At 46.3% G+C, this 26,121-nt stretch overlaps 1 protein-coding gene across 1 annotated transcript in view; it reads left to right on the top strand.

The window, feature by feature from the left end:
* Positions 1-436: 436 nt before the first annotated feature.
* The window catches only part of RARS2 (arginyl-tRNA synthetase 2, mitochondrial), a 273,941-nt gene continuing 248,256 nt past the window's right edge, over positions 437-26,121 (top strand). Inside the window, exons 1-2 of the mRNA XM_086926598.1 lie at positions 437-627; positions 22,953-23,026. Coding sequence (XP_086782724.1) covers positions 589-627; positions 22,953-23,026 — 113 coding nt within the window. The 5' untranslated portion in view covers positions 437-588. The remainder of the gene's footprint in view (positions 628-22,952; positions 23,027-26,121) is intronic.

The raw sequence follows: 26,121 nt of genomic DNA, 5'->3' as shown, positions 1-26,121 counted from the left end.
ATTCTAGAGTCTCAAGTGACACACAGCAAACCCCGCCCCACGTTATGTTTTAGAAAACGCCAACGCCGTCTTAGAATATGAGATATAACTGCAAGCAACATTCATTTACCTATACTTGCTTCAGTCTATTAAATGGGTGATCAATAAGAATCAGGAGCGCATTAGTTCTGTAGCAAACATGAACACATTTCAGAGTTTTAAATATTTTTTAAGAAACGTTGCTTGAAAAGAGGATACATTTCACATATATAATGGCTTTTACCTATGTACAGTTTTTTAAATATGAATATTTCGTTATCATATCTTAAAGTATTGGGTTACAACTGAAGACTGTACGCCAAGAAACATACTGTTTGATAGGAACCGGGAAAGCTCCCTGATGGCTGCCAACGACTCCGTGGAATTTAGCAGACTTGAATAGTCCGTCGTCTCTTTCAATCTAAGATTCTGCCTTACATCGTCTACTCTCCTGCTTTGGATGCACTTGGGTACTGTTCTTCGTTTTTCTGCCGCCTTGCTTTGGTTTCGGCTGCGGCAGAGTATCAATGCATCCTGGTCACAGAGCCACATTCCCAGCTGGGCTAAGTGATGGCAGCTTGTCAGTTTCGCCGGGTGATCGCTGCCCAGGTACCTCCTCTGGCACTAAACTAATGTCACCCACGTGAATATCTGAGGTCATCTGTGATGTTAGCCTTCTGGGTTGATACTAACAACCTGCTGCAGTGTGTTTCACCCAGACCATTGTGCCCTGTTTTGTATCGCTTCCAAATGCCCCATGTCATATTTAATGTGATATTTTTTAGCCAGTTCTTTCACCCAACCTTGTCATCTGAGAGTTGTAGTACAGCTTTCACCATAGTGCTTACTTTCTGGCGGTGATGTGATGCTGCCTTTAAAAAATAGAATTAGGTCAATGTGTTGCATATAAAGTTAAAGAACCTGCCTGCAGGTTTAAGTCTGGTTTGACAGCACTGCTGTCACCACATTCAGTGATTAACCTAACAAGCACTGGCGTTGCCAATAGGTCTCGCAGTAGGAAAGTTGGAGCTATTGGTTTTGTAAATGACATTTTATATTTATGTTTTGTGATTTACAATGCCAATACTTTTAACTTTAGCATATGTGACACTTTTATTATTTGTAATGTCACATGTTTTGTATTGCCTTTACTTAGATGTATTGATATTACAATTAACATTGGCTTTTAATTTTTTTAAATAATTAATACTTAAATAAAAGTGATTGTAATTTTTAATGGCAATAGCTTAAACTTTTGTAAATAACTGCTGTGAAGATTATGTTCAGTGACTAAAATCCAAGAACAGAAATGAAATATTAACATTTTATTTGTAACATTTGCAATAAAGCTTCAAACATTGAGAGAACATATTTGAACCAGTGATGCTGTGGTAGTGCTGAGTGATGCTGTGGTGCCCCTGAGTGATGCTGTGGTGCCCCTGAGTGATGCTGTGGTGGAGCGATAGATAGATAGAGGGCGATAGATAGATAGACTGAGTGACGGCGATAGATAGATAGACAGAGTGAGGGCGATAGATAGATAGACAGTGAGGGCGATAGATAGAGTGAGGGAGATAGATAGATTGATAGAGAGTGAGGGTGATAGAGAGATAGAGTGAGGGCAATAGATAGATAGAGTGAGGGGAATAGATAGAGTTAGGGCGACAGATGTGTGTGTTTGTGTGTGTGCGGTTGGGGGTGTAGTTGTTTGAGTGGTTGTATGTGTGGGTGGTTGTATGTGTGGGTGGTTGTATGTGTGGGGGGTTGTATGTGTGGGGGGTTGTATGTGTGGGGGGTTGTATGTGTGAGTGGTTGTATGTGTGAGTGGTTGTATGTGTGAGTGGTTGTATGTGTGAGTGGTTGTATGCGTGTATGGTGGTGGGGTTGTGTGTGGAGTTGTGGGTGTTTGGGGGTGTGTGTGGGTGTTTGGGGTTGTGTGTGTGGGGTTGCGTGTGTGTAGTTGTGTGTGTGTAGTTGTGTGTGGTTGTGTGTGTGGTTGTGTGTGAGATTGTGTGTGTGGTGTGGTTGGGTGTGTGGTTGTGTGGAGGCTAGCCAAAATGACTATGTGAAAGTTTTAGTGATGGAAAAACGACTTTAATAAATGGCCCATAAATAAGCTATACAAATGACATAATTAGTTGGCCACAAACCAGCAAACCTTCTGAAGTGAGAAACCTCTAAAAAACTGCAAATTGTGTTCTGGCTTAGTTCAACTGCTGATTGCCATCTAATAGTCTTTATTGATATTTGAGTGCCTTGCCCAGCAGCAGGCAGTCCCAAGGACTGATCCCAGCCTCTGCTCCTGCTGTGTGATGAGCACTGACACGAACTTCAAAGGACCTGGATATGCTTGCAACCATCATTTTCTTTGGTGGTTGCTGAGGTTGTGGCTTTCTGTTTGTTTGATGCTTATGGTCGTATTCAGTCAGTGTATTGGCCAACAACACCGTACTTGTTTCCACTGTTTGTGCATGTCTGCATAGGGAAAGATGCATGTTTAATAGTAACTATGGAAGGTTCACTGCATATCATAATATCCTTGCACATCACGCGCACCTATTAACGCTGTGTCTCATTGTAAGGATCTTCACGCGTTCCTGTGCCTCTCTTGCACGTCGTCTGCATAGCCGCATGTGCGCGCATCCCTCACTGGGTATTAGCTGTATGAAATGATTACATTGATTCTTCTCAAGCATCTGAAGGGTTTAATGGAGTCGGTCCCAGCCCACTTTTGCTGGCGCTCAGTTAATTGAGGATCGTCTGTGTCTTGAGAGGAGGAAGCCTCTTCGGTCCCCAGCAGATGCTGACACCTCATTACCTCTCGGAGAAGCCCTGCACAACTTCAAGTAGATTAATACATTTCATAAAAAGGATAATGCTAATGGATAAAGTGGTTTGTATTCTGTCTTGGGTTATGCTTTAATAAGCTCGGAAGTGAAAGAGTCAAGCAAATGCAGAAAACAGAAAAGAGAGCGATGAGGGGTGACAGCCTGGCACATATGATGAAAGAAAACAAAGGGACGAATAAGACCGACAAACTGAAATGAAACAAACGGGTAGGCAAATAATCTGGAGAGAGACACAGTTGACACATAAAGATATAGAGAAAGAGGGAGCTGAGAGAGAAAACAGTACAAGAGAGGGCACGTGATAGCGTGAGAGAGAATTAGGGAAACAAGAGCTGCCGGGAAACTGAAAGTATGGCCGGCCAGCCATGAATAACAAGCAAATGCAGAAAACAGAAAAGAGAGCGATGAGGGGTGACAGCCTGGCACATATGATGAAAGCAAACAAAGGGACGAATAAGACAGACAAACTGAAATGAAACAAACGGGTAGGCAAATAATCTGGAGAGAGACACAGTTGACACATAAAGATATAGAGAAAGAGGGAGCTGAGAGAGAAAACAGTACAAGAGAGGGCAAGTGATAGCGTGAGAGAGAATTAGGGAAACAAGAGCGGCCAGGAAACTGAAAGTACGGCCGCCCAGCCATAAATAACAAACAAATGCAGAAAACAGAAAAGAGAGCGATGAGGGGTGACAGCCTGGCACATATGATGAAAGAAAACAAAGGGACGAATAAGACAGACAAACTGAAATGAAACAAACGGGTAGACAAATAATCTGGAGAGAGACACAGTTGACACATAAAGATATAGAGAAAGAGGGAGCCGAGAGAGAAAACATTACAAGAGAGGGCACGTGATAGCGTGAGAGAGAATTAGGGAAACAAGAGCGGCCGGGAAACTGAAAGTATGGCCGGCCAGCCATGAATAATTAGGGGAGGAGAAGCTGCAGAGCACACGCTGGGAGAAGCCCTTTGATGTGGTGGCGGCCGTGAAAAAATGCAATTAGGAGGGAGGGAGGGAGGCTGATGCGCGTGCTTGTTTGGTCACGTGATTCACGTGAACTTGAAGAAAACCGCACAGAAAAAAGCCTTAGTTTGACGAGTATTTTGAGCACTAGAATTCTCTCCATTTTCCATTCCTGCGGAATGGAAAAGGCGAGACCTAAAAAGGTCCATTAAGAAGCACTACTAGGAGAGGGGCTTTGACTCCGCACACATGTTGGTAGTCTGGACATGTGTGCTTCCATTAATAAAATGCTTGCTCTCTTGCAGCTGTAATAGTTTTATTTATCCAGCTGCCTGAATCAGCAGCAGTAGGTCTGGGCTTGAACTTTTAGGGCCACACATGACTTTGTAATGCAATTAAAATGTTTTGGTTAACTAAATAATTGACGTTGTTTTTCTGACAGCAGTAGAGATGGGTGGAGGGAAGTCACTAACTTTAGACTTCAGAGTGTAATTTTGTGTTTGCGACCTGAGGGCTACACTAATCTACATAGATATTTAGGTCTGGCTTGACAGTGCATCTGTCAAACCTTAAGTGAACAACAAAAACAGCTTTCAGAGTCCTACTTGGAGAGGGGTTTGAGCTCCACCCAAATGTTAGTTCTTCTGAGTACAGGATTTGATTGGGCATAAGTTGAGTGCTTCCACTAAAAGTACTGCTTGTATTATACTTAATCAGAATAGCATAACATCAAACATATAACACATAGAACAAGCAAACTTAAAAACAATGCAGTAGTGATCAAGATTCTGAAACAGCAAATCAATTATCAAGTGCACAAGTTTATTTAAAAATTAAGTTTAAAAGACAAATTAAAAATGTACTAATCACAATCTTGATTCTACGGAGAGGTCACGCGGGAAGTCTATTTGTTCCGTCATTAAGGAGCATTGGCCACCATTGGATGGGAAGACTTAGACAGCCCCATTTCACTTTGGAATTGGCTTAAAGATTATATTATTGCTTCCATATTGGGATGTTTTTATGGACTTAACATAGCACCGCGTGAATAAACGATTTCCAGCCGCTATTAGACAGTGCGAACAACCGGTCGTTAATTCAAGCTGCTAGGAATGATTGCGTCTTCTGAGTGGAATACATTACATTAATTTTAATCGGTATACACCAACGGCACAGAAAAGACGTTTCTTTGCCGCCACTCAGCAGGCGACATTTGCATCTTTTTAATACCAGAAAATTCCCTATAAAGTATCTCTGGGGAAAACAGCTAATAACTTCCTGAAGAAGACGGCTATATCTTTCTGGCTCGTCGAAACGCGTTGAGAGTTGGGGGAGAGATTTCTAATTACTAACGAAGGACTGTTCTGACTGATGCGGAATATAACCTTTTTGTGTTCCTCCTTCCCATTCATTTTAGGAACTTGTGTGATGAACTGTAAAGAATAATTGTTCCTTATATTGACTGTTTTCCCTTGATTGTGATTAGTACATTTTTAATTTGTCTTTTAAACTTAATTTTTAAATAAACTTGTGCACTTGATAATTGATTTGCTGTTTCAGAATCTTGATCACTACTGCATTGTTTTTAAGTTTGCTTGTTCTATGTGTTATATGTTTGATGTTATGCTATTCTGATTATTGTGGCCAGAGGGAATCTTTTTTTGACATAGTCAACAGTTGGTACCCCATCCCTTTGGTAGAGGGTCCCTCTCTCTTTTATTAGAGATGTATTATACTTAAGGCAGCCTATTCTGTTTGGAAACAAGTCAAGCGGCAACTTGGTGTTTTTAAATTGAATGCTTATACTCCATTCTCAGCTCCTGCGCTACTTCCAATTATTTTTCGTGATCAAGTGACTGACAGATAAGGACTACACAGGATTCGCTGTTTAGGGGATCTCTGTGAAGATGGCCTTTTGGCAACGTTTTCAGATCTGCAAACGAAATATGGTTTAGCTAAACATGAATTCTTTAAATATCTCCAAATTCACAGCTTTTTTAATAAGCAAGGGCCTGGACTTGAGCAACAGCTTGTTAGGATCCCGCTTATCGAGAAAATGAAGAAGAGAACATCTATCAACCAATTTTATGTACAACTATTAGAGTCATTTTCCGATGATTTAGATCTCTGTCAAGGAAAATGCGTAAGGAAACTGGGGTTAGAAGATGTTAATATTAGGGAATCCCTGGGGCTTGCCAATCAAGTCTTGATGACCGGGAGGATGCGCACCTAACACAACATTATATGATCATTTATGATATGTATTATACCCCAAGTAGGATTTCAAAGTGGGGGACATCTGCTGGGATCAAATGCAACAGATTTGGCCTGTATGCGGCGGATTCAGTCCATATGTTCTTTTCATGTCCTAAGTTAGGGGAGCTATTTAAAGAAATGGAGCAATTTTTAGGCTTAATTTTGGGATCTCCTATGAGCATAACTGGGGAACTGGTTCTGATTGGGGTTGGCTTAGATATCACTGCTCAGGTTCGATCAAGAAGTATTGTATCTTTTTTGTTCATTTGTATGGCGGTGATACGGGCCTGCATTACGAAGGATTGGATCAGCCCGATCCACCGACGTTTTCAAATTTGCGGTCAAGATTACTTGCCATGTACAACTTAGAAATAGAATTATATAACACTAAGGGGAGGAGGAAGAGAACAATGGGTGCTAAGAGTTGGTCTGCTGTTACTGAATGGATTCAGGAGTAAATAGTTATTTTATGATTAGTTATCGCTTGTAATCAGATTTGATCTTTTGTTTTCGCTTGTGAAAAATGTAGTTCGACTTTACTTATCTTTATATTAATAAACAAATTATGTTTGTGTTGTGTAAATGCTGCTCTAAAGCCAACCTCTGCAAATATGTAATTATCTTTTTTTTCCGATTTCTTGGATCCAGTGTTTATTATGTATTTCTTGTTGCTTCTGGACTATTCTTTTTATTTTTGTACGTGTCGCTGTGCTAATCCTTGCATAAAAGGGCGAAAAACTGATAATGTTTGTTTTTTTTTTTAAAGTATTTCACTTTTTGGTTTGTTGCAAAGTTTATTTACGATACAGTAGGACTGAGTTGTTTAAGGCGGTAAGCCAATGGTCATGGATATAAGCATGATCTGTTTATTATGAAATGTTATGATAAATGCACTAGGCCTACATATTTATTGTGAAAAGCATATGTTTAAAGTCGGTAGGCATTTAAATGTGGATTATTACAACCCTATATTAAAGGCTACAGATTGGTATTTTGTCACATGGAATCTCAGAGGTTGCCATTGTTAATAATGGTTTTGGTGTTGGTTACTGTTAGACCTGGCACCATTGGCGTGGGTCTCCCTTCCACTTTTGCTGTCGCCTCATTTGTTTTTGCTGGTGTTAGATGCTTTGGGCACTGTGCCACTGCTGCCCAGTGCCACAGTGCAAGTGTTTCCTATTGTAACTTGATGTATTAATCAGTGGTTCCATGGTTGGCTGGTTTGGTTTACCTGTCAGACCCTAGTACAGTGCGCCAGGAGTGCCCAGGGCTTGTAAACCAAATGCTGCTGGTGGGCTTGCAGCACTGGTTGTGCCTCCCACAGAACCAGCCTTTTAAAATGTGTCTAAGGTCTGCCATTGCAGAGCTTGTGTGCAGTCTGGTACTGTCATGCTGGCTGGGCAAGTGCACCCACTTGCCAGTCCCTAAACCTTCCCTTTTCTTCATATCAGACACCCCTATGGTAGGCCCAAGGGCAGGATGCATTGTAAGTATAAGGTAGGTCAGGAGCTTAGCCCGCATCCAAGATGGTCGCGTGAGCTGTGAGCTCCCGAAACCCTCACCGCCTCCACCGTCTTTCCTGGCGCAAATCCTGTTTCTGACGACGGGTTGTAGTAGCTGAGACTCTCCTGATCTGAAAGGCCTTTTTCAAACTTTGAATCGGATGCCGGACGCCCGAATTATTCCTTCCTGAAGCCTGAAGGCCTACACCGTGGCTCATCCCGGGACTTGGGCATCCGGAGAACCCCGAAAGTAGTTGAACAACAACAGCTTGTGGAAGGGGACGGCTACCCGGGGTCTACTTTCGGTTTCGTTTTTCCTGGCTAAGAAGGTTGGAGGTGGCTGCCTAGTGATCAAGCTGGCCTAAGAGCGCACTCGCTTGACTGATCTTCACCGACGCCCTGCACTTCAGTCTCTCGTGGTTTTTCCTTGTGGGGAGCCATTTACACCAGGTCCCAAAAGCCCCTGAGGGGCGCGCAGCCCACCATGGCGGGCAAGTCTGATAGTGACAAGCGGTCCCTCAAGAACGTGACTCGCGGTGGCATAGCTCAGACCACCATTATGGACAGATTTGCGCGCAACAAGGGCTCACCTAGCGGGACTGGCAAAACCCCGGAGGACCTTGGTGGTGGCCCCCCTGAGTCGGAGGAGCCAACTCTTCGAGACGTGATGGGCGCCATTGCGAGAATACAATCATCGATGGGCCAACAATACGAAACCTTGGCGGCCAAGATCGACACGGTGGCGGTGGATGTAGGCTTGATTAGGGCGGACTTGGCCAAGACTAACGAGAGAGTCAAGTCGTTGGATGTCAAAACAGCTAGTCTCACCACCGATGTCTCCGATCTCCAGACTGAGATCCGGACTCTTCGGACCTCGAGTGACCAGTTTGCTCGCCGGCTTGAGGATTTCGAAAGTCGCGCTAGGCGCAATAATGTCCGCATAGTCGGAGTTCCGGAGTCCTCAGCCGATCAATCGACGGACTTACTCGTTGAAGATCTGATCCTCAACCACCTCGCCCCTAAGGGCCTGAGTAACCTTTTTGCGGAGGAGCGTGCCCACAGAGTCCCGGGTGGCAGGCGCAAGCAGGGGGCTGCACCGCGACCCATCATTGTGCGGATCTTTAACTATAGGGACAGGGACGCCATTTTGCAGGCCTCGAGGACTAGCAGCCCCACCAAGTTCGAGAATGCATCCATCAACTTCTACCCTGATTTTACCCCTTCGATGCAGAAGCAGAGACTGGGATTTTCTGGAGTGAAGCGGAGACTAAGAGACCTGGGCATGAAGTATGCTATGCTTTTCCCAGCCCGATTGCGCATCGAATATAATGAGCGGGTGCTGTTCTTTGATATGCCAGAGGTGGTCAGTGACTGGTTGGACACACTATCTATGCCACGGGACAATGCAGAACAATCCAGAGGTGCTGAAGGCAGCCAACGGGACCAGGAGGAGTAGGGGCACCGGCGTGTGCTACCATCGTATCGTGTTACGGTGGATTGTTATCCTTTTTTGGGTCAATGACACTCTTAAAGATAAGCCCTGGGGCGGCGGGGAGTTCGGGACTTTTCCTCCTCTGGGGGTGTTTCCTTTTCTACTTGTAGTTTAGTTTTCTGGGGTAGGGCGACAGGCACACTGCAGAATGGGGTGGTTTTCTGGTTTTACCGCAGGGGTGCAGGGTGGGGGGCTGTTGTTCTGGTATTTTGGGGGAGGGGGGGTTTCTTTTTACTGTTTGCATTGTTCTCGAGGCTACGTATTGTTGTATGGCTTATTCTGTGTTTCCTTCGTGGGGTTTGGGGGACCCTGCTACTCTTTTTCGGGATGGGGGGTAGGGGGCTGAGAGTCTTGAGTTGGAATGTCAACGGCTTGGGGGACAAAATTAAACGGGGAATTGTACTCCAATATGTAAAGCGCCATTCCCCCGACATTGTATTACTGCAAGAAACACACTTGGTGGGGAACACGTTCCATGCAATGAACCGGAGGGGTTACCGGTTGGTGGCACACTCAGGATTCACTTCGGGCTCTAGAGGGGCTGGTGTTATGATCCGTAGTTCCCTTCCCTTGGAGGTTGATGAAACGATATTGGACGACAGGGGAAGATATGCGGCGATTGTTGGTAAGTTGGAGGGGAGAACGGTCGCCATCCTCTCGATATATGTCCCCCCGGGTTTGCAGGCCACCGCATTTGTCGACCTGGGGAAACTGGTGTTGAGGCTTCCTGAGGGGATTCTGGTGGTTGGAGGGGACTTCAACTCGGTGGTTAACGGCCTGGAGGATCGACATCCTCCTAGGGCTCTTACACCATCGCAGTCCTGCCTGAGTGGTTTCTTGGAAACGTTTGGTATGGTGGATTGTTGGCGAATGCTTCACCCAGGGCAGGCTCAATATACTTTCCACTCCGGGGCCCATGGGAGCTTAGCTAGACTTGACTATATTCTTGTGCCCGCAGCCCAGGCTACAACGGTGCGAGAGGCCTGACATTTGCCTAGAGGCATCTCGGATCACTCCCCGCTATGGATCCATATAGATCTCCCATTTAGACGCTGGGGGCCGGGTCGCCCCAATTAATCCCTGGCATCTCCGTGTTCCAGAGACCAGGGCTGGGATGATTAAAGCCATAGATCACTACTTCGTTGAAAATGTTGGATCGGTGTCTTCGTCTGTGTCCCTATGGGAGGCCTTTAAAACTGTGATACGGGGTCAGACGCTGTCGCTAGTTGCCAGCTCTAAGAAGCGCCACAATGGAGAGGTTGAGCAGCTGGAGTCTGATATAGTGGCTTTGGAGAGGGATCTTGAGTGTGGGGTCACGTGTGAAAAGATGCATGTTTTGCAACTGAAGCAGTCTGATTATAAAGCCTTGGTCACGAATGCCGCGAAAGCCATGTGTCGAGAGCAACAGGGCCGTTTGTATGATGTGGGCGACAAGGCGGGGAAGTTGATAGCTTGGCTGGACAAGAGGGAGAGACTGAATCGAGTGGTACCGGTGGTTGAGCGAATGGATGGTGTACGTGTGACGGATCCGTTGGAGATTGTGGAGGAGTTCGCTTGCCACTTCCGAACGGTGTATGCGCCGGTCTCGAACCGGCCGGAGGAAGACTCCCATCTTTTGCTTAGGGATATCGCTTTGCCTTGCTTGTCCGACTCTGACAGAGAGCTAATGGAGGCGGACTTCTCCACTGATGAAGTAGCGCTCGCTATTCGTTCCATACGCTCTGGAAAAGCCACGGGCCCGAACGGCATACCCATCGAGCTGTACAAGTTGTGTCCGAACAAAATGACGTTGTATCTTCGCTCGATGTTCTTGGAGTCCAAGGAGAGGGGTTCGCTTCCCCGTGACCAGCGTTTAGCGTCTATCGTGGTGATCCCTAAAGAGGGTAAACCCTGTGAATTCTGTACCTCCTATAGACCTATCTCACTTCTGAATGTGGAGCCTAAAATTTTGGCAAAAATGTTAGCTAACCGTCTGATTAAAGTGATCGGGGATTGGGGCACCTGGACCAGTCTGGCTTTATTCTGGCCCGCAATACCGCGTTGAAGTTACGCCGTCTTCATGGCGTGCTGGCGAGGGCGGAGACGCTACGTGAGCCGGCCATTTTGGTTTCTTTGGATGCCACCATGGCATTTGACACAGTGGAATGGCTGTACCTATGGGCGGCTCTGGCGAAGTTCGGCTTCGGACCGGTGTTCATCGGATGGGTCCGGTTACTCTATGAGGAGCCCCTGGCCCAGGTGGTCGTTAACGGTCGAGTGTCGGCTCCCTTTGTTCTGGGGAGGGGTACGCGACAGGGGTGCCCTCTGTCTCCGCTGCTTTTTGCCTTGGCTCTAGAGCCCTTGGCCGCTTGGTTGCAATGGGAGCCGTCCCTCAGGGGTATCAGGTGGACTCCCGGTTTTGAAGATCGTATCTCACTTTATACGGACGACATTCTCCTTTACCTCACCTCCCCTCGGAAATCTCTGGGGGTATTGTTCGACGTCCTTAATTCGTTTGGGAGGAACTCTGGACTGGTCATCAATTGGGGTAAGTCTTGTGTTTATTCGCTCACAGACGATACTCCACTCATACCGCGCAATTGTCCAATACAAATTTCATCCACCGGGTTCAAGTATTTAGGTATCTATGTTTCGCGTGCTTCAGCTGTCAGGTATCAGCGCAACTTACTCCCCCCGCTTATTCGCTTAAAAGCGGACGTGAAAGCCTGGAGCAGGCTGTCGCTGTCCCTGTTGGGCAGAGCAGCCTTATTCAAAATGATGTCCCTCCCCAGATTTTTGTATGCGCTTCAAAACACACTGGATCTAGTGCCTTCCAGCTACTTCCACGAGATCGAGTGCCTACAAAGAAAACTGCTGTGGGCCGGACGTCCCCAGATTGCCTTGGCTAAGCTTACGCTGCATTGGTATGATGGCGGTATAGCGTTACCGGATATAAGACGGTATTACTGGGCCTCACAACAGTTAATCATGCGATGTATGGTCCAGCTTCTAACCCGGCTTTTGCCATGGACAAATGGTTGCTGCCGGGCGGGGACTATAACAGGGCGCTTTATTCCAAACGGTCTGATGTAGCGTTGACGGGGCCCTCCAGAGTTGCGGTGCGGGTCTGGTACAACGCTAATGCTGCTATGGGCTGGTCGGACACTCTCACTCGAGGGACTCCACTCTACGCAGCCGAGAGGTTGGGCAATTTGTGGACTTCAAAGGGTTTCGAACAATGGGACCTCATTGGGATTAGTAGGGTGGGGGACCTTTGGCGGAAAGACAAGATAAAGTCTTCTGAAGAGCTGCAACTTGAATTCAAACTCAGTAATCAAGAATACTTTCGGTACCTACAGGTCCGACGCGCCCTTTCCTCTGTTTTTCCGGCCGGCACGCTTGTTCCAGAATCCTCACCCCTGGAGGACAGAGTGCTCGACGGCAATGTCCCGGACAGTATGATCTCGCTTATATATAAAAAGCTGATAAATGACCGAGCGGACCTTCTTCTACAGCTCCGTACGGCCTGGACCGGCGATGGACTGGAACTCAATGATGAGGACTGGCAGGCGGCGATATCCTCCCCGAAGGAGGTAGCAATTTCGGCCCGTCTGAGATTGGTGTAGTTAAAAATCCTACACCGAGTGTACATGACGTGTCCTCGCTTGTTATGTATGGGGTATGCTTCGGATAATTTGTGTAAGCGCGGGTGTGGAATGGTGTGTACATTCCTTCATATTCTGTGGGAGTGTCCGGCGGTAGTGTCTTTTTGGAATCGTGTGCATGGTGTTATGACCGAGGTGACGGGTGTTCCGCTTTTGCCTGAGGCCCGAAGGTGTCTATTGAATGTGTGGGAGCCCAATGATTATAATGTAGCACAGATGCAGTGGGCCATGTTGGGTAATATGATCGCTAAGCGTGACATTGCGCAATTGTGAGGATCGTCGAGGGCACCCAGTCTGTCGGCCTGGTCTAGAAACATGGACTGGTGCATGTTTCGTGAAAAAACAGTCTACATTGCTCGGGGCAGGCCCAAGAAATGGAGGAGGGTGTGGAATCAGTGGAACCAGTATCGTGGTGAAATTTGTACTCCCCCTTTTGTGCCTCCACCGGAGGTGTTACACTCCCCTTAGCGTGATGTTCCTTCTAGTCTGGATTTTTGTCCATGTATTGCTGGCCTGCTCTCTTTCCCCTTTTCCTCCTCCCGTCTGCTCTTCTTATAGCTTTTCAATTTCACTTGTTACTACATAACAGTTGTGGATGTGGTACTCCCCAGAAGGATTACTTATGTATCTGCCTTGCGTTTAGCCTCTGCGGTTATTTTCTTTACTTTTTGGTTGGTTGGTTTTCAAAAAACACAAAACAAAGACCTTATTCCTCCTGTGATGTAATGTATGACTTGACATGTTTGTTTCATTGCCGCCGGGCCCTAGGGTTGTCGGCTGAAGGGCTGTGTATTCATTCATCCTGCTATGATCATTGGAAATGTTGCCAGCCGACCCTATGTGGCTGTATGATTGCTATTGTATATCCATGTTTATCAATAAAGGTTTTAAAAAAAAAAGTATAAGGTAGGACATGCCCTGGTGTGTGTGGCATGTCCTAATAGTGAATTACAGCCATTTTCGTTTTTCACTATTGCAAGGCTACCTGTTCTCAATAGGCCAGAATGGGCAGTTAGATTATTACATTCTTATAATCCTAACTGACTCCGAGAACATGGTAGAAATTCGAGTTTAGTATGCCTGAACTCAGAATGATAAAATACATCTTTTAGTGAAGTTGGTTTTAACATTCTGTGTTTGAAAATACCACTTTTAGAAAGTAGGTATTTTCTGGTCTAACTGTCCAAAGCCTGCCTCTGCTAGGTTGTGTATTCCTTGTCTGGAGTTTGGGGATTCAATGAGACAAAATGATTCAGCCCAGTGGTGAATAGAGAGATCTGCATCTAGATGGGTGGGAGGAGCTGCACCAGGGACCTGAATAGGGCTGTGCCTGCCTTCCACAATGCTGGCTCCATCTCCTGTGGGGCGTCGGATGTTTCTACCCTGCACTGTGAAAGGAAAGAAGGAGTCTTGTAAACAGAGTGCTTCAGAACTGGTTTCGACTGGGCAAAGGCCCCTCTGCCTTCAGAGGACAAAGGATTTTGGGGTATAAATATTGGGACCTAGATCCCAGGAAATTAGATCACTTTTGGAATACAAGAAGAAACCTTTGCTGCGGAGAGGAATCTGAGTAAACTGAGGAGAGACTATCCCTAAGCTGAAGTGCTGCTTGGGGGATTGGCCTGCAGTGGTTGCCTGACTGCCAAAGAAAGGAGAAAGAACTTTGTGTGCTTTACTTTTAACTTGTGAAGGATCTCCAAGGGCTTGGAACGGAGCTTGCCTCCTGCTGAAGTCTCAGGGACAACAGACTTCACTCGCCAGCTCCCCAAGAGTCTTCCTGAAGTGCCTACAGCCGTGCTGGACTTTTTGAGGACTTCTGTGTCGCAAGGAGCTGGAAGCGCGACTCTAGAACACGAAGCGTGTCGCCGAACTGCTGCTTCACATCACGGAGCGCCAAGCATCGCCGGAGAAGAGGATCGACGTCGCATCAGACGGTGCCCCATCTCCGAGAAGCGTGTCGCAGGGCCTGTCGCGGCTCATTGCAGGAGAAGAGGATTGACGTCGCAGCAGACGCTGCCGTATCTTCGAGAAGAGTGTTGCAGGCCTGTCGCGGCTCGCATCGTTGTGGATGCAACTCGCATCGCCAGGAGAGAGGATCGACGTCGCAGCACACGCCGCTGCATCACTGGGAAGCGTGTCGCAGGGCCTATCGCGACTCGCATCGAGGACAGCATCTCGCATCGCCGAAGAAGAGAATCGACGTTGCAGCAGACACCGCCACATCCCCGGGAAGCGTGTTGCATCAAAGAGAGAGCGTCATCTTTATTTCTTTTGCACCGGAAACTTGGCCGCATTTCCATTGCTGCAACATTGCTTGTTGTGGAAGCGCAACACATCGTAAGGTACATTGACGCAAAGTGTCGCCTCTTAAGAACTGAACTGAACTAAGCTAAAAACTACCATTTTTAAGTATAGTATTGTGGATTTTTGTCGTTTAATGGTCTTGTGTTAAGTCTATATAAAGAATACTTATTTTGATATAAACCTGGTGTGGTATCCATTTGTATTGTTGTCACTGGGTTACTGTATGTGGTCACAAATGCTTTACACACTGCCTCTGAGATAAGCCTGTCTGCTCATGCCAAGCTACCAAGGGGGTGAGCAGGGGTTATTTTAGGTTTAAATCTTTTTATTGAAAGCAGCACCATCAAAACAAAACATATAAGGCTGATATCATGCGGTCCAACAGTGGCATGAAGCAGTTGAGAGGCAAGTACGGCCCCAGAGGGGATGAACATATTATGCAGTAGCCAACTCAACCAGCAAAGTAATGAAACGACCATTCGTGCTGCGACAACCCCCCAAAGGAACCCCCTCAAATTCCCCGATTCCCACCTCCCTCCCCAGCCCCCCCATCCAGTGCTCAAATTCACCTTCCTGTGTCCCTCTCATTCCAACTCTCGAGAGACTCGTCATCGTACCTCCTTAGGAGTTCGCCTCTGTGTGCCCTGTAAGCCGCATCAAGCGGAGGTATCTCGGGCAGGTGAGTTCTCTAAATTCAGTGACCAACAAAGAACGGAACGGCTGCCAGAGATCTTCATATTGATCTATGTCTCCAGCTAAGGTGAGTGAGAGTTTCTCCATCTCCAACACACACCACAACCAATGTAACCAGCCTGTAGTGGAGGGGACTGTAGCCGTACGCCAATGTGCAAGAATGTTCTGAACTGCAGAACTCAGGGCGAAGGCCATCTGGCGCCCCAAGGTGAGCGAGCGCAAAGGGTATGTCAATGGGTTAGGGAGCCCTAACAAAACGTAGGCTGGGAAGCGGTTTAGTTCTGTTTGAAAGTGAGCGTCAATGTCAATTATGACCTGCGTCCAGTAGTCTTGGAGGAGTGGACAGTCCCACAAGAGGTGTAACAAGGTGCCTGTGTGTCCGCAACCCCGCCAACAGTGTTCGTCCTTGCTGCGGTCTATCTCATGCAACTGTTCCGGGGTGTAGTACCAGTACGTGGAGATCTTAGTGAGAGTCTCTGTAAGCCCGGTGTGATACGCAGAGTGGCGTGCCCTATCTGGTCCCATTCTTTACGACTCAGTGTCCTGCCTAGCTCACGTTCCCAGCGTTATCTGCCTGGATTGTAGAAATGTGTTGCAGGTGGTTGTAGGAATTTGTAGAGGTCTGAGATTAGTTTGGTGTCAGAGGTGCGAAGCCACCTTTCATATGGTCGGAGTTCCCTATCTGCTGTTTCCCTTACCTGCGGCTGGAGTGCCCAGTGCCAGAACTGCATGTAGCGCATCCGTTCTATTTCCAGAAGGTTATATTCCTGTTTAAAGAGCGGGAAAGGAAGTACCCCGTCTGGGCCGTAAACATGGTAAAGGAACCGACATCCCGCTGGTCGCCAATGCGCGAATACTCCCTTCTCTAGGCCTGGAGTGAAATCCGGGTTGTCAATCAGTGGCGTGAGTGGGGAAGGGAATGTGGTAAGGTCGTGGACAGCGTTAGTGGCATCCCACGCTTCCAAGGGGACCCGTGTGACGAACGAGGCGTATGGATTAGTGGGCCGGTGGGCCTTACGCAAAAAGGGGATTTCTTGGAGTGGGCGCCCTGCAATCGCCTGGTCTTGAAAGAGCCAGTGCCTCTCTGACTCCCAGTTGCTCCATTCTACTAAATAGCGTAGTTGTGCCGCCTGAAAGTATTTACGCAGATCCGGTATCCCCAGGCCCCCATTTTCTGGGCTCAGCATTGCTAGTGCTTTCTTCATTCTCGGCTTCCGGCCTTGCCAGATAAAGTGAGCGAGGTCTGCCTGCATTTGCTGGATCCATCCCGTCGGTGGTTTCAGCGGCAATGCCCGGAAGAGATAAAGGATTTGGGGGAGGACAGTAATTTTGACCGCTGCGATCCTGCCCAGCCATGAGAGGGGGAAGTGCTTCCAACGTCTCAACTCCTCTTGTATCTTCTTTTGGAGTGTGGCATAGTTGGCTTTTGTCATAGCTGGAAGCGTAGGGGCTAGCTGGATCCCAAGATACGGCACCGTGCCGGAGGACCATTAGAGAGGGAAGAGATTTTGTAAGTGTGCCTTTGTGGAGGGGCCTAGAGACAGATCTAGGGCTATGGATTTGTCTGTGTTCATTTTGAATCCGGCCTCTTCTGCAAAGGAGTCGAGCTCCGCCATGCAGGCCGGCAGAGCCGTCCGCGGATTCTCTAGTGACAACAGAACATCGTCTGCATAGAGACTAATGGTGTGCGTAAAGCCACCAAATATTATCCCTGTTGTGTCACGGTTCTGGCGGATCCTCTGAGCGAATAGCTCTATATAGAGGGCAAATAGTAGTGGTGACAGCGGGCATCCCTGCTTCGTGCCCCTTTCTATATTAAAATTCTCCGAGCTATAACCATTGACTCGCACTATCGCCGTGGGGAACTTATAACAATTAAATATGAGGGTGCGGAATTTCTCCCCGATGCCAACCTTCTCCAGAAACTGTTCCAGATAGGGCCAATGAACCCGGTCGAACGCCTTTTCGGCGTCTACCGCTAACATCATCCTCTCCCTGGGTATACGTGAGGCTTTTTCTATGAGGTGAACGACCCTTTTGGTGTTATCCACCGTCTGGCGTTCGGGGATGAAGCCCGCCTGATCGGGTCTATAAGGCCTGGCAGGTGGGGAGCCAACCGGGCCGCCAGATTTCCCGTATATAGTTTTAGGTCTACATTCAATAACGATATCGGCCTGTAGGAGCCACATTTGGTCCAATCCTTTCCCGGTTTGGGGATCACTGTGAGGGATGTACGCAGTAGGTCGGGGGGGATGGTGCCAGGTTCAGAAAAGGTGTTAAAGAGTCGCGTCAGGATTGGTGCTAGCGTTGTGCAGAATGTTTTGTAAAAGAGGGCCGTAAAGCCATCCGGGCCCGGAGCTTTCCCCGGTTTGAGCTTGGCGATGGCTGAGATCACTTCTTCGCGGATATCTCTTTCGAGATATTCCGCTTGTGAAGGTTCAAGAGAGGGGAGTGTAACCGAGGCCAGATATTCGGTCGCTGCTAGAGCGGCCAATGGGCTGATTTTATATAGAGTGGCGTAAAAGCTGCGGAAAAGTTCCGCGATCTGGGCGTCTTCCGTGGTCTATAGACCCATCTGGGCGGGAGAGCTCTTTAACCCCCTGGCGTTGGCGTGCCACTTGTAGTCTGTTTGTTAGGAGACGGCCACATCTGTCCCCCCCAGTGTAATAGGCGTGTCGCAGCCGCAAGGCTTCGAACTCCGCTCGGTCCGTGTCTATAGTTGTTAGAAGTTGTCGTGCGACTTTTAGTTGCTTCCAAATCCTGGGTGCCCCGGTTCGCTGGTGCATTTGCTCAAGCTCATGCACCCGTTGTGTGAGCTTGTCCCGTTTGTGCTGCCTATCCCTGTTCTCAGCGGAGGCAAGAGCCAGGAATTCCCCGCGGTTAACCGCCTTCATGGCTGCCCATTGTGTCGCCAGCGTTGTGTCGGAGTTAGCGTTGTGAGACAGGTGGTCCTGAATAGCGTCTCGGACGTGCTTCACTACCTCTTTCCTATGCAGTAACGTGTCTCTGAGGCGCCAGACCCTGGGAGGGTATGACGCCGGCGGCAAGGTGAGCGTCGTAGTGACGGGTGCATGGTCTGAGAGTGAGATCCCCTCTATCTCCGTCGAGGTGGACAAAGCGCAAACAGGACCAGAAACTAATAGATGATCCAGCCTAGGGTAGGTTTTGTGTGCATTGGAGTAGTAAGTGTATTCTCTGTTGTGAGGATGTGAGCGGCGCCAAAGATCATGGAGACCCAGCTCTGTCAGTCGGTCAGTGCAACTGGATGAAAACGTTCCAGTTTGGTGGGTGCGTTGGGCGGATCTGTCTAGAGTTGTGTCAAACACCATGTTGAAATCCCCCCCCAATATAATATGCCTATCCGACGTGTCCGTGGCTTCTGTAAGGGCTGAGTGTAGAAAGTGTTCTTGGCTCTCATTAGGGCTATAAAGAGACCCAATCGTAAACGTCAGGCCCCCTAGTGCGAAGCGGTAGGCAAGCAATCTCCCTTTCTGTTCGGCACTCTTATGGAGGACCTCTCCTTTAAAATGTCGCGCCACCAGGATCGCCACCCCGCAGTCTTAGTGTGGCAGGAGGAGAAGTATTGATTTGGAAATTTGCGTGAGCGGAGCCTGTGGCAGTCGCGGCAAGCAAGTGGGTCTCCTGCAATAAGCAAATGTCTGCCTGGGCATGTTCTAAGTGGGATAAAATCGGGCGCCGCTTAATGGGATTATTGAGACCCCGCTCATTAAGGGTCAGTACCTTAAAAGTTGTAGGTGGCATGTTTTACATAGTAAAAAGATACGCTAGTCGTCGAGCCTGGAGGGGCATGAGGCATATGTGTGCCTGTGTACTGGTAGGCCGGTCGTGACGTCGGAAGTAACCAGCCAAGCTGGGCATCATAGTTATGATCAGAGCACTGGACATCCCACCCCCCCCTCCCTCCCCTCCCCCCACAACGAAACTCTCCCAACTTCATCTGCCCCCTCCCCTCGCCCCCCTCTCCCGTCTCTTCCCCCCCTCCCTCACCCGGTAGGGGTTATTTTAGGTGTGTACCCCCTTACTCTGACTAAAGGCAAGGGTCCCTATTTGTCACAAGTACCTACCTGTGCCAACTAGAGAACCCCCAAATCTAACTGTTACCCAGTGTGACAAACCGTGGATATAGAAGGTTTGCTGTTTGAGAATACTTGTTGGGCTGTTTTAGGAGTGATAGTGTTTTAATTACCCTACTGTCATTTTGTAAACCTTTCTAATTGTATGACTGTGTGTTTGATGATTGGCTAGTAGAAAAAGTTTACACTTAAAACTGTAGGCCTAACTTGGTTATGGTAACGAGCTATAGGCCTGTTTCATGGACTGGAAACGTTATCTCCGATGCCATAGGTCTGTTCTGATTATTATGAAACATTACGACAAAGGCATTGGGCCTGCCTTATTAATTGTATAAAGCATATTTTAAAGCCAGGAAGTCTCTTAAGAGTTGGTTGTTATCACATTGTGTTTCAGGCATCAGGTATTTTGTTGCATGTAATCTCACAGACTACCATAGTAGGCAAGTATTTTTAGCATTGACCAAACACTCTGACAAAACCTAGAGGTTTTCACTGTAAAGATTCTTGTTAGGCCTTGTTAAGAGGGGTGTTACAATGTTTTGCAACTTGTATTTTTCTACACATTTGTAATTGTATAACTGTGTGCATGATTGTTGCCAGTTTATTAGGACTTGAATAGGCATTTGTTTGCAGAAGTCCAAAGCCAATGTTAAAGAGTAACATTCGGAAAAGTCATGCCAGATTTCATAGGTTTCATTTATTTTTTGAGAAATAGTATGACATAGCCAGTATGCCTAATGTAATGTGAAAAGCATGCATTAAAGACAGTAGACTTTTTAGGATGGATTTTTATTGCACTTTGATAAAGCCTCTAGGCAGGTATTGAGTTACATGGAATTTCACACATTACCGTAGTAGGCACGTGTTTTGGTGATCCCACCAAACAAACTGTGGTGTAAGAAAATATGCACTGCAATAATCCTTGTTAGGCTCTCTAAGGAGAGCTAGTATTTTTCGTTGCCAGCTGTAATTTTGTAGAGATTTGTACTTTTTTGACTGTATGCCAGATAGTTGCCATGTGGAAAGCTTACACTCAGTAACAATAGGCATGAATTGGTTAAGGCGACAAATGAATGATAAGGGCTAAGCACCTGATTGTGTATTATGAAAAGTAACTATGAAGGCAAAAGGTCTGTCATATTGATTGTGAAAAACATATGTTAAAGTAAGTAGGCATTTAAGTGTGGATTGTTATTATTCTGAATTAAAACCTACAGGTTTTTTGTTACATGGAATCTCATAGATAACCTTAGTAGGCCTGGGGTTTGGCGTTGTTTACCCTCTCTGACAAACCTTGAGTATAGAAGATTTTCTCTGTGAGAATCGTTGTTAAGCCCTGTTTGTAGAGATATTCTTTCTTGGCTTCTTCTTTTAAAGATGATTTTGGCGGGAACAATTGTAATGTCACCTCCTGACCAGATGGATGATGGTAAATTCAGTGATGTCACTTCCTGTGTGGGTGGATGAAGGGAGATCCAATAGTGTCACTTCCTGTGCTGATGGAAACTGAAATCCTCTTCCTTGGCTTCTTCTTTTAAACACAATTTTGGTGGGAAGCACAGTAATATCACGTCCTGTCCAGGTAGATGACGGGAAATTCAGTGATGTCACGTCTTATGTAGGTGATGATGGGAAATCAAGTGATGTCACTTCCTGTGCTGGTGGGGGCCAAACATGATAATTCCCTTCAGTTTTCTTAACACTGGAACATATCCCTGCCAAACCATGACCTAAACACTTGTTTCTTAGGGCTTCTGATTGTGGGGTTATCAGACATGTGTTTTTTATGGGTCTGAGCCGGGATCCACATACTAGAAACCAGGGGATGTTTTTGATGGAGCAGGCTATTCTATGGGGGAAGTCGGCAGTTTTCAGGCATTGTGTTAGTCGCCATCCATATGAGCCTACCGACCCCAGACATTTCTAAAAACTAGAGACTAAGGCAAAACCACTGTGACATGGCTTGCATGAATCTAAACATATTTTATTACACAGAATTCCCTGCAAATGTAAAAGTGTGGGTAAAAAATGACACTTTCTCCACTTTTGAGTGACAGAAAATCGAGAACTTCAAGCAAACTGCACATTTCCTACCACCCAATATTCCCACACTTTTAGATAAAAACAGTACCACACACGTGGAGATCAGCCTATGGTAAAGGAAAGGAATAGGACAAAATTGTGACCATTTGATGACCACATTGACACTATCTTGGTTTCACAGGGTCACAGATTTGGCCTGTTCCTGTCAGTTATAATAAGCTCAACCACACACAAGGTATTGTTCTTTTTGGTAGAACCGTGGGAATACTGAATGGAGGGCTTTTTGCTGTTGCCTACAACAATTAGGAACTTTCCGTCACAGAAGTCATGGACTACTAGTGAGGCTTAACCTGAATGTCTCTTGCATTACATCCCTGACCTCAGGGGACTGTGTGTTTTGTTTGCTTATGCCATATTTTACTACCTATTCATATATAAAAGCTCCTTTTTTCATAAAAGCAAGTATTTGACTGAACAATCATTTATTGCTTCTATTGATTGTATTTTGAGTTGGGAGTCTGTGTTCACTCTCCTTTCCACCCCCCCCCCCAAAAAAGCTTTGGACTGCTCGACCCACACTACTGCTGGGAGTCAAGTGCTGAAGGGGTACTTGGCCCAGTTGATCAGGACCCATAATAAGTTGGGCCTCAGGGCATCAAGAATAAAAGGCCTTAATGACCATGGTTAGGCCCAGTAGCTCCTGCTTGCCCGGTGGCCCTCTGAAAGGAGTTCTGACAAGAATATAAATATAAAAAGGCTGAAACTCATGCTCCGCAAACTCTACAGTCACTGACTAGGCTGTTAACGGCGACAAATAGCAACCGACTTGTTCAAAGAGATGTGGGAAAGCCAAATAAAAAAGCAAAACTTGGGGCACCACTGGCAGAGAAAGTGCTTTTAGAACGAGGGAAGGCTCCTGTTATCTTAGTAGGAATAGTATACCCCTCGTGTTTCATTGCCCATAAGCCCTCTTAATGTTTTTCTTCACCATGTAAACTAATATTTTACACGTACCAGAAGTCTTAGTCAGTGATTTCCATCTTGATCTCTAAAGCTAATAATTCTTCATTTTGTGCTTCTTTTTATCTAGATATCGAAAGTTTTGGGCCAACCAGAGGAAACCCTCATCAAATCAATATCTGCAATTCCTGTTTCCAGAAAGCAGTAATAATTATTTCATTGATTTAAATATATGTAATAACACTATATAATATCTTTATGCCTGCCTTAATGATAGATAGAGGGTGTTTTTTTGCAATAATGAAAGTTAAATGTTTTCTTGGAAAATATGCTCTTGATGCCCCCTTTTGATAGAACAATGTCACATGTATGAACCGGAGCATTAAGGTGGTGTTTCTGCTTTTTAAAGTAATTAAGTGTCAAATACATTGAAGAACAAGTTACTTACCTTCTGTTATGCTTTATACGATGGATACTCTAACTGCAGATTCCTCACCTTGTGTATGCGAGGCGCCTGACTGGATCCAGAGATTTTTCTCTGCGTTGCTCCCATGTGCCGACTGGTGACATTGTGCAGCTCTAGGTCAACTCCGTCCTGGTCCAGGCACGATGCCCAAGCCACATAAATGCATCACCTGTGCGTGCTGACGTCAGTTTTTCTTGATTCTGTCAAGTCCCTCAGACTTGGAGCTTAATAATTGATCAGATATGACAGTGACCAGATCTAAAAAAACGGTGTATTTTTTATAGAACTGGAATGCTCAAAGTATACCCCCAGAAGCTGCTTGCGACCCTCCTAACCTTTATGTGCGCCCCCTGGTGAACAGCAGCACTGGACTAGTGTTTACTTGATAGGGCATTAACATGCAGAAAGCTGTAAACCGGAAACCATTTATTTAAACCTTAACTAAATTAACAGTGCGGAAGCAAAGAAGTAGTCCGTACAACTAATGTATCATTAGGAATACCTTCATTTTTGAAGTCATCTTGCACTAATTATGTAATAATATGAGAAACTCTCTTCAAAATTCAAAGAAGTATATTTCATTAACATACAGAAGCTTTTTCAACTATCAATATAATAACAGGCGATTATTAGAAGCAATCATTTTCCAACCTGAACTTAAAAACATTCATGCCGCCACAGGCCTGACAATAATGCCATTAGTGAACCAAGAGGCACGTCATTCGTCAGGTGCACCCTCTGTGTTGCCGAAGTTGTTTTATAATTGAAACATTATTTTTTATTAAATAAAACACTAGATAAGGTTTTGTACAGCACACATTCTGTACTCATGTATTTTCTCAAGGTCTCCCATATGTGGTATTAAAGGAAAGGGAGGTAAGGTGAAGAAAAACAATTGCCTAGGGTCACACAATTTGGTCAAACAGGGAAGCCAGGATTGATCCCAGATTTTCTGGTTTCACATTGTGCAGTTCAGCGACTAGATGAGTATCTCACGTTTTACCTCAAAAGTTAATGCTTTGTCTTTAATTCTTGGTGCATGAAGTTAGAACCTGGGTGACAGACAGAAGCCACGTGAAGACTTGCTTTGTTGTCCACATCATATAAGTGCTTCATTACCCCTAAGCCCACTTTATAGCATCCCACCTGCACCGTGCTGGCATCAATGTGGCCCTCGGGCTAGCAAAGGACCATACCTTTTGGCTGCTGGGGAAATATTTGTGATTACCATTGTTATAGATGGATAGAAAAGTCCATTCCACAAAAGAGGAAGGCGGGAGGGCTCTGAGCAATCTGCAGTAAGATAGATTATCTACCAGAAGGAGCGTTACAAAAGGAAAACAACTTGTTCTTTTGATGGATACTTATAGCCACAGAGTCCTCACCTTGGGAATATACACCAAAGCAGTACCTCCCAAGGGGGTGGGTCTTTGGAATGATTCAACCCTAAAAGTCCTGTGGGACTGAATAGGAAAAGTGCAGTTCCTGCTGTCCCAGATCTGACTATCAAGGCAGTAATGCTTCCTGAATTGTGGATTGACTCACACGTCACAACCTGAGAGATGTCCAGACAGGCTCTGTCCATGGCAACGCATTCGTTGCAGCCTGGCTGTGGTTGAATGATCTTTGAGATCCACTCGCGGGCTGCTTTTTAGCCAGTGTGTAGCAGATTGTTATGCAGAGGACTGGTGGGCTGCTTTTTGGCCAGTGTGTAGCAGATTTTTACACAGAGGACGATCCACCTTGAACTTTTTCTTTTCTGCACTGTCTTTCACTTTACTCCAGAGAACCCCATGAAGACCTGCTTGTCCTCCTGATGGTCCTTGCCACCATCGATGTAAAAGCTCAAAGCTCTTTTGTGGTCACACTAACAGATTTTCTCCTCTTTTTTTCAAGGGGTGAGGCGAATCAAAGAATGCCGGAAGTGTGATGCACTGTCCGACATAAAAAGGAGTGCCACCTTATTCCGCAGCGCTAGTTTCTCCAAGAAACATGTGTTGTACTGAGGGTGAACAGACAAAGCTTGGGTCAACGAGTCACAGATTTCAAAGGTGACCTTCAAATTAAGGTTCCACCGCAGCATTTCAAAGGGTTTTTGTCGAAACATGTGAACCAGACCTTTAAAAACATGCATCTCAACTAGTAATTTAAATAAGGATGGTTGGTCCGGAAAACGCAAAAATGTCAAAAGGGCTGATAAATAGCCCTTAACAGTGGCCATGGCAAGTCTTTGCTGGGCAACACAAAAAGCAAAACCTCTGACACCTTTGAGTGTAATTGGTCTGTATGATCATATGTGCAACAGGTCCCAAACCTATCCGAGCGTCCAGCATAAATAGTTTTGATAGATGGGCGCCTGGCTGCTCTGATAACATCCACTACTTTGGAGAAAAATCAAGAGCAGTCAACTGCCTCTGCTCAATCTCCCAAGTATGGAAGTATGGATTGTACAGCCCTGGCTACAGGACCCTGCCTAACTGCTGTGACAGAAGATCCTCCTGAAGTGGCAGCCTGATCGGAGGACAGATGCCCAGGACCAGAATTTCTGGCTACCACACTCTCCCGGCCCAATCCACAGCCACTAGGATGACTTGGGCCTAGTTGTTCCTGATCATCTGCAGAACTCTGGCCAAGAGATGCAGAGGTGGGAAGTCGTACAGGAGTCCTGAGCTCCAGTCCCGATGGAGTGCATCTCAGAGAGAAAGGCTTCATGGGTACACCATTGCACAAAAGTTTCTATATTGCACGTTCTCGGTGGTGGCAAATAGATGAAGCCTGGTTTCTCCCCATTGCCTGAAAATTCCTTCACTACCTTCGGGTGCAGTCATCATTC

This window comes from Lissotriton vulgaris, chromosome 6 (assembly GCF_964263255.1).
Source record: "Lissotriton vulgaris chromosome 6, aLisVul1.2, whole genome shotgun sequence".
In the NCBI taxonomy this organism is placed as follows: Eukaryota; Metazoa; Chordata; class Amphibia; order Caudata; family Salamandridae; genus Lissotriton; species Lissotriton vulgaris.
This window is presented reverse-complemented; position numbering and strand designations above follow the sequence as displayed.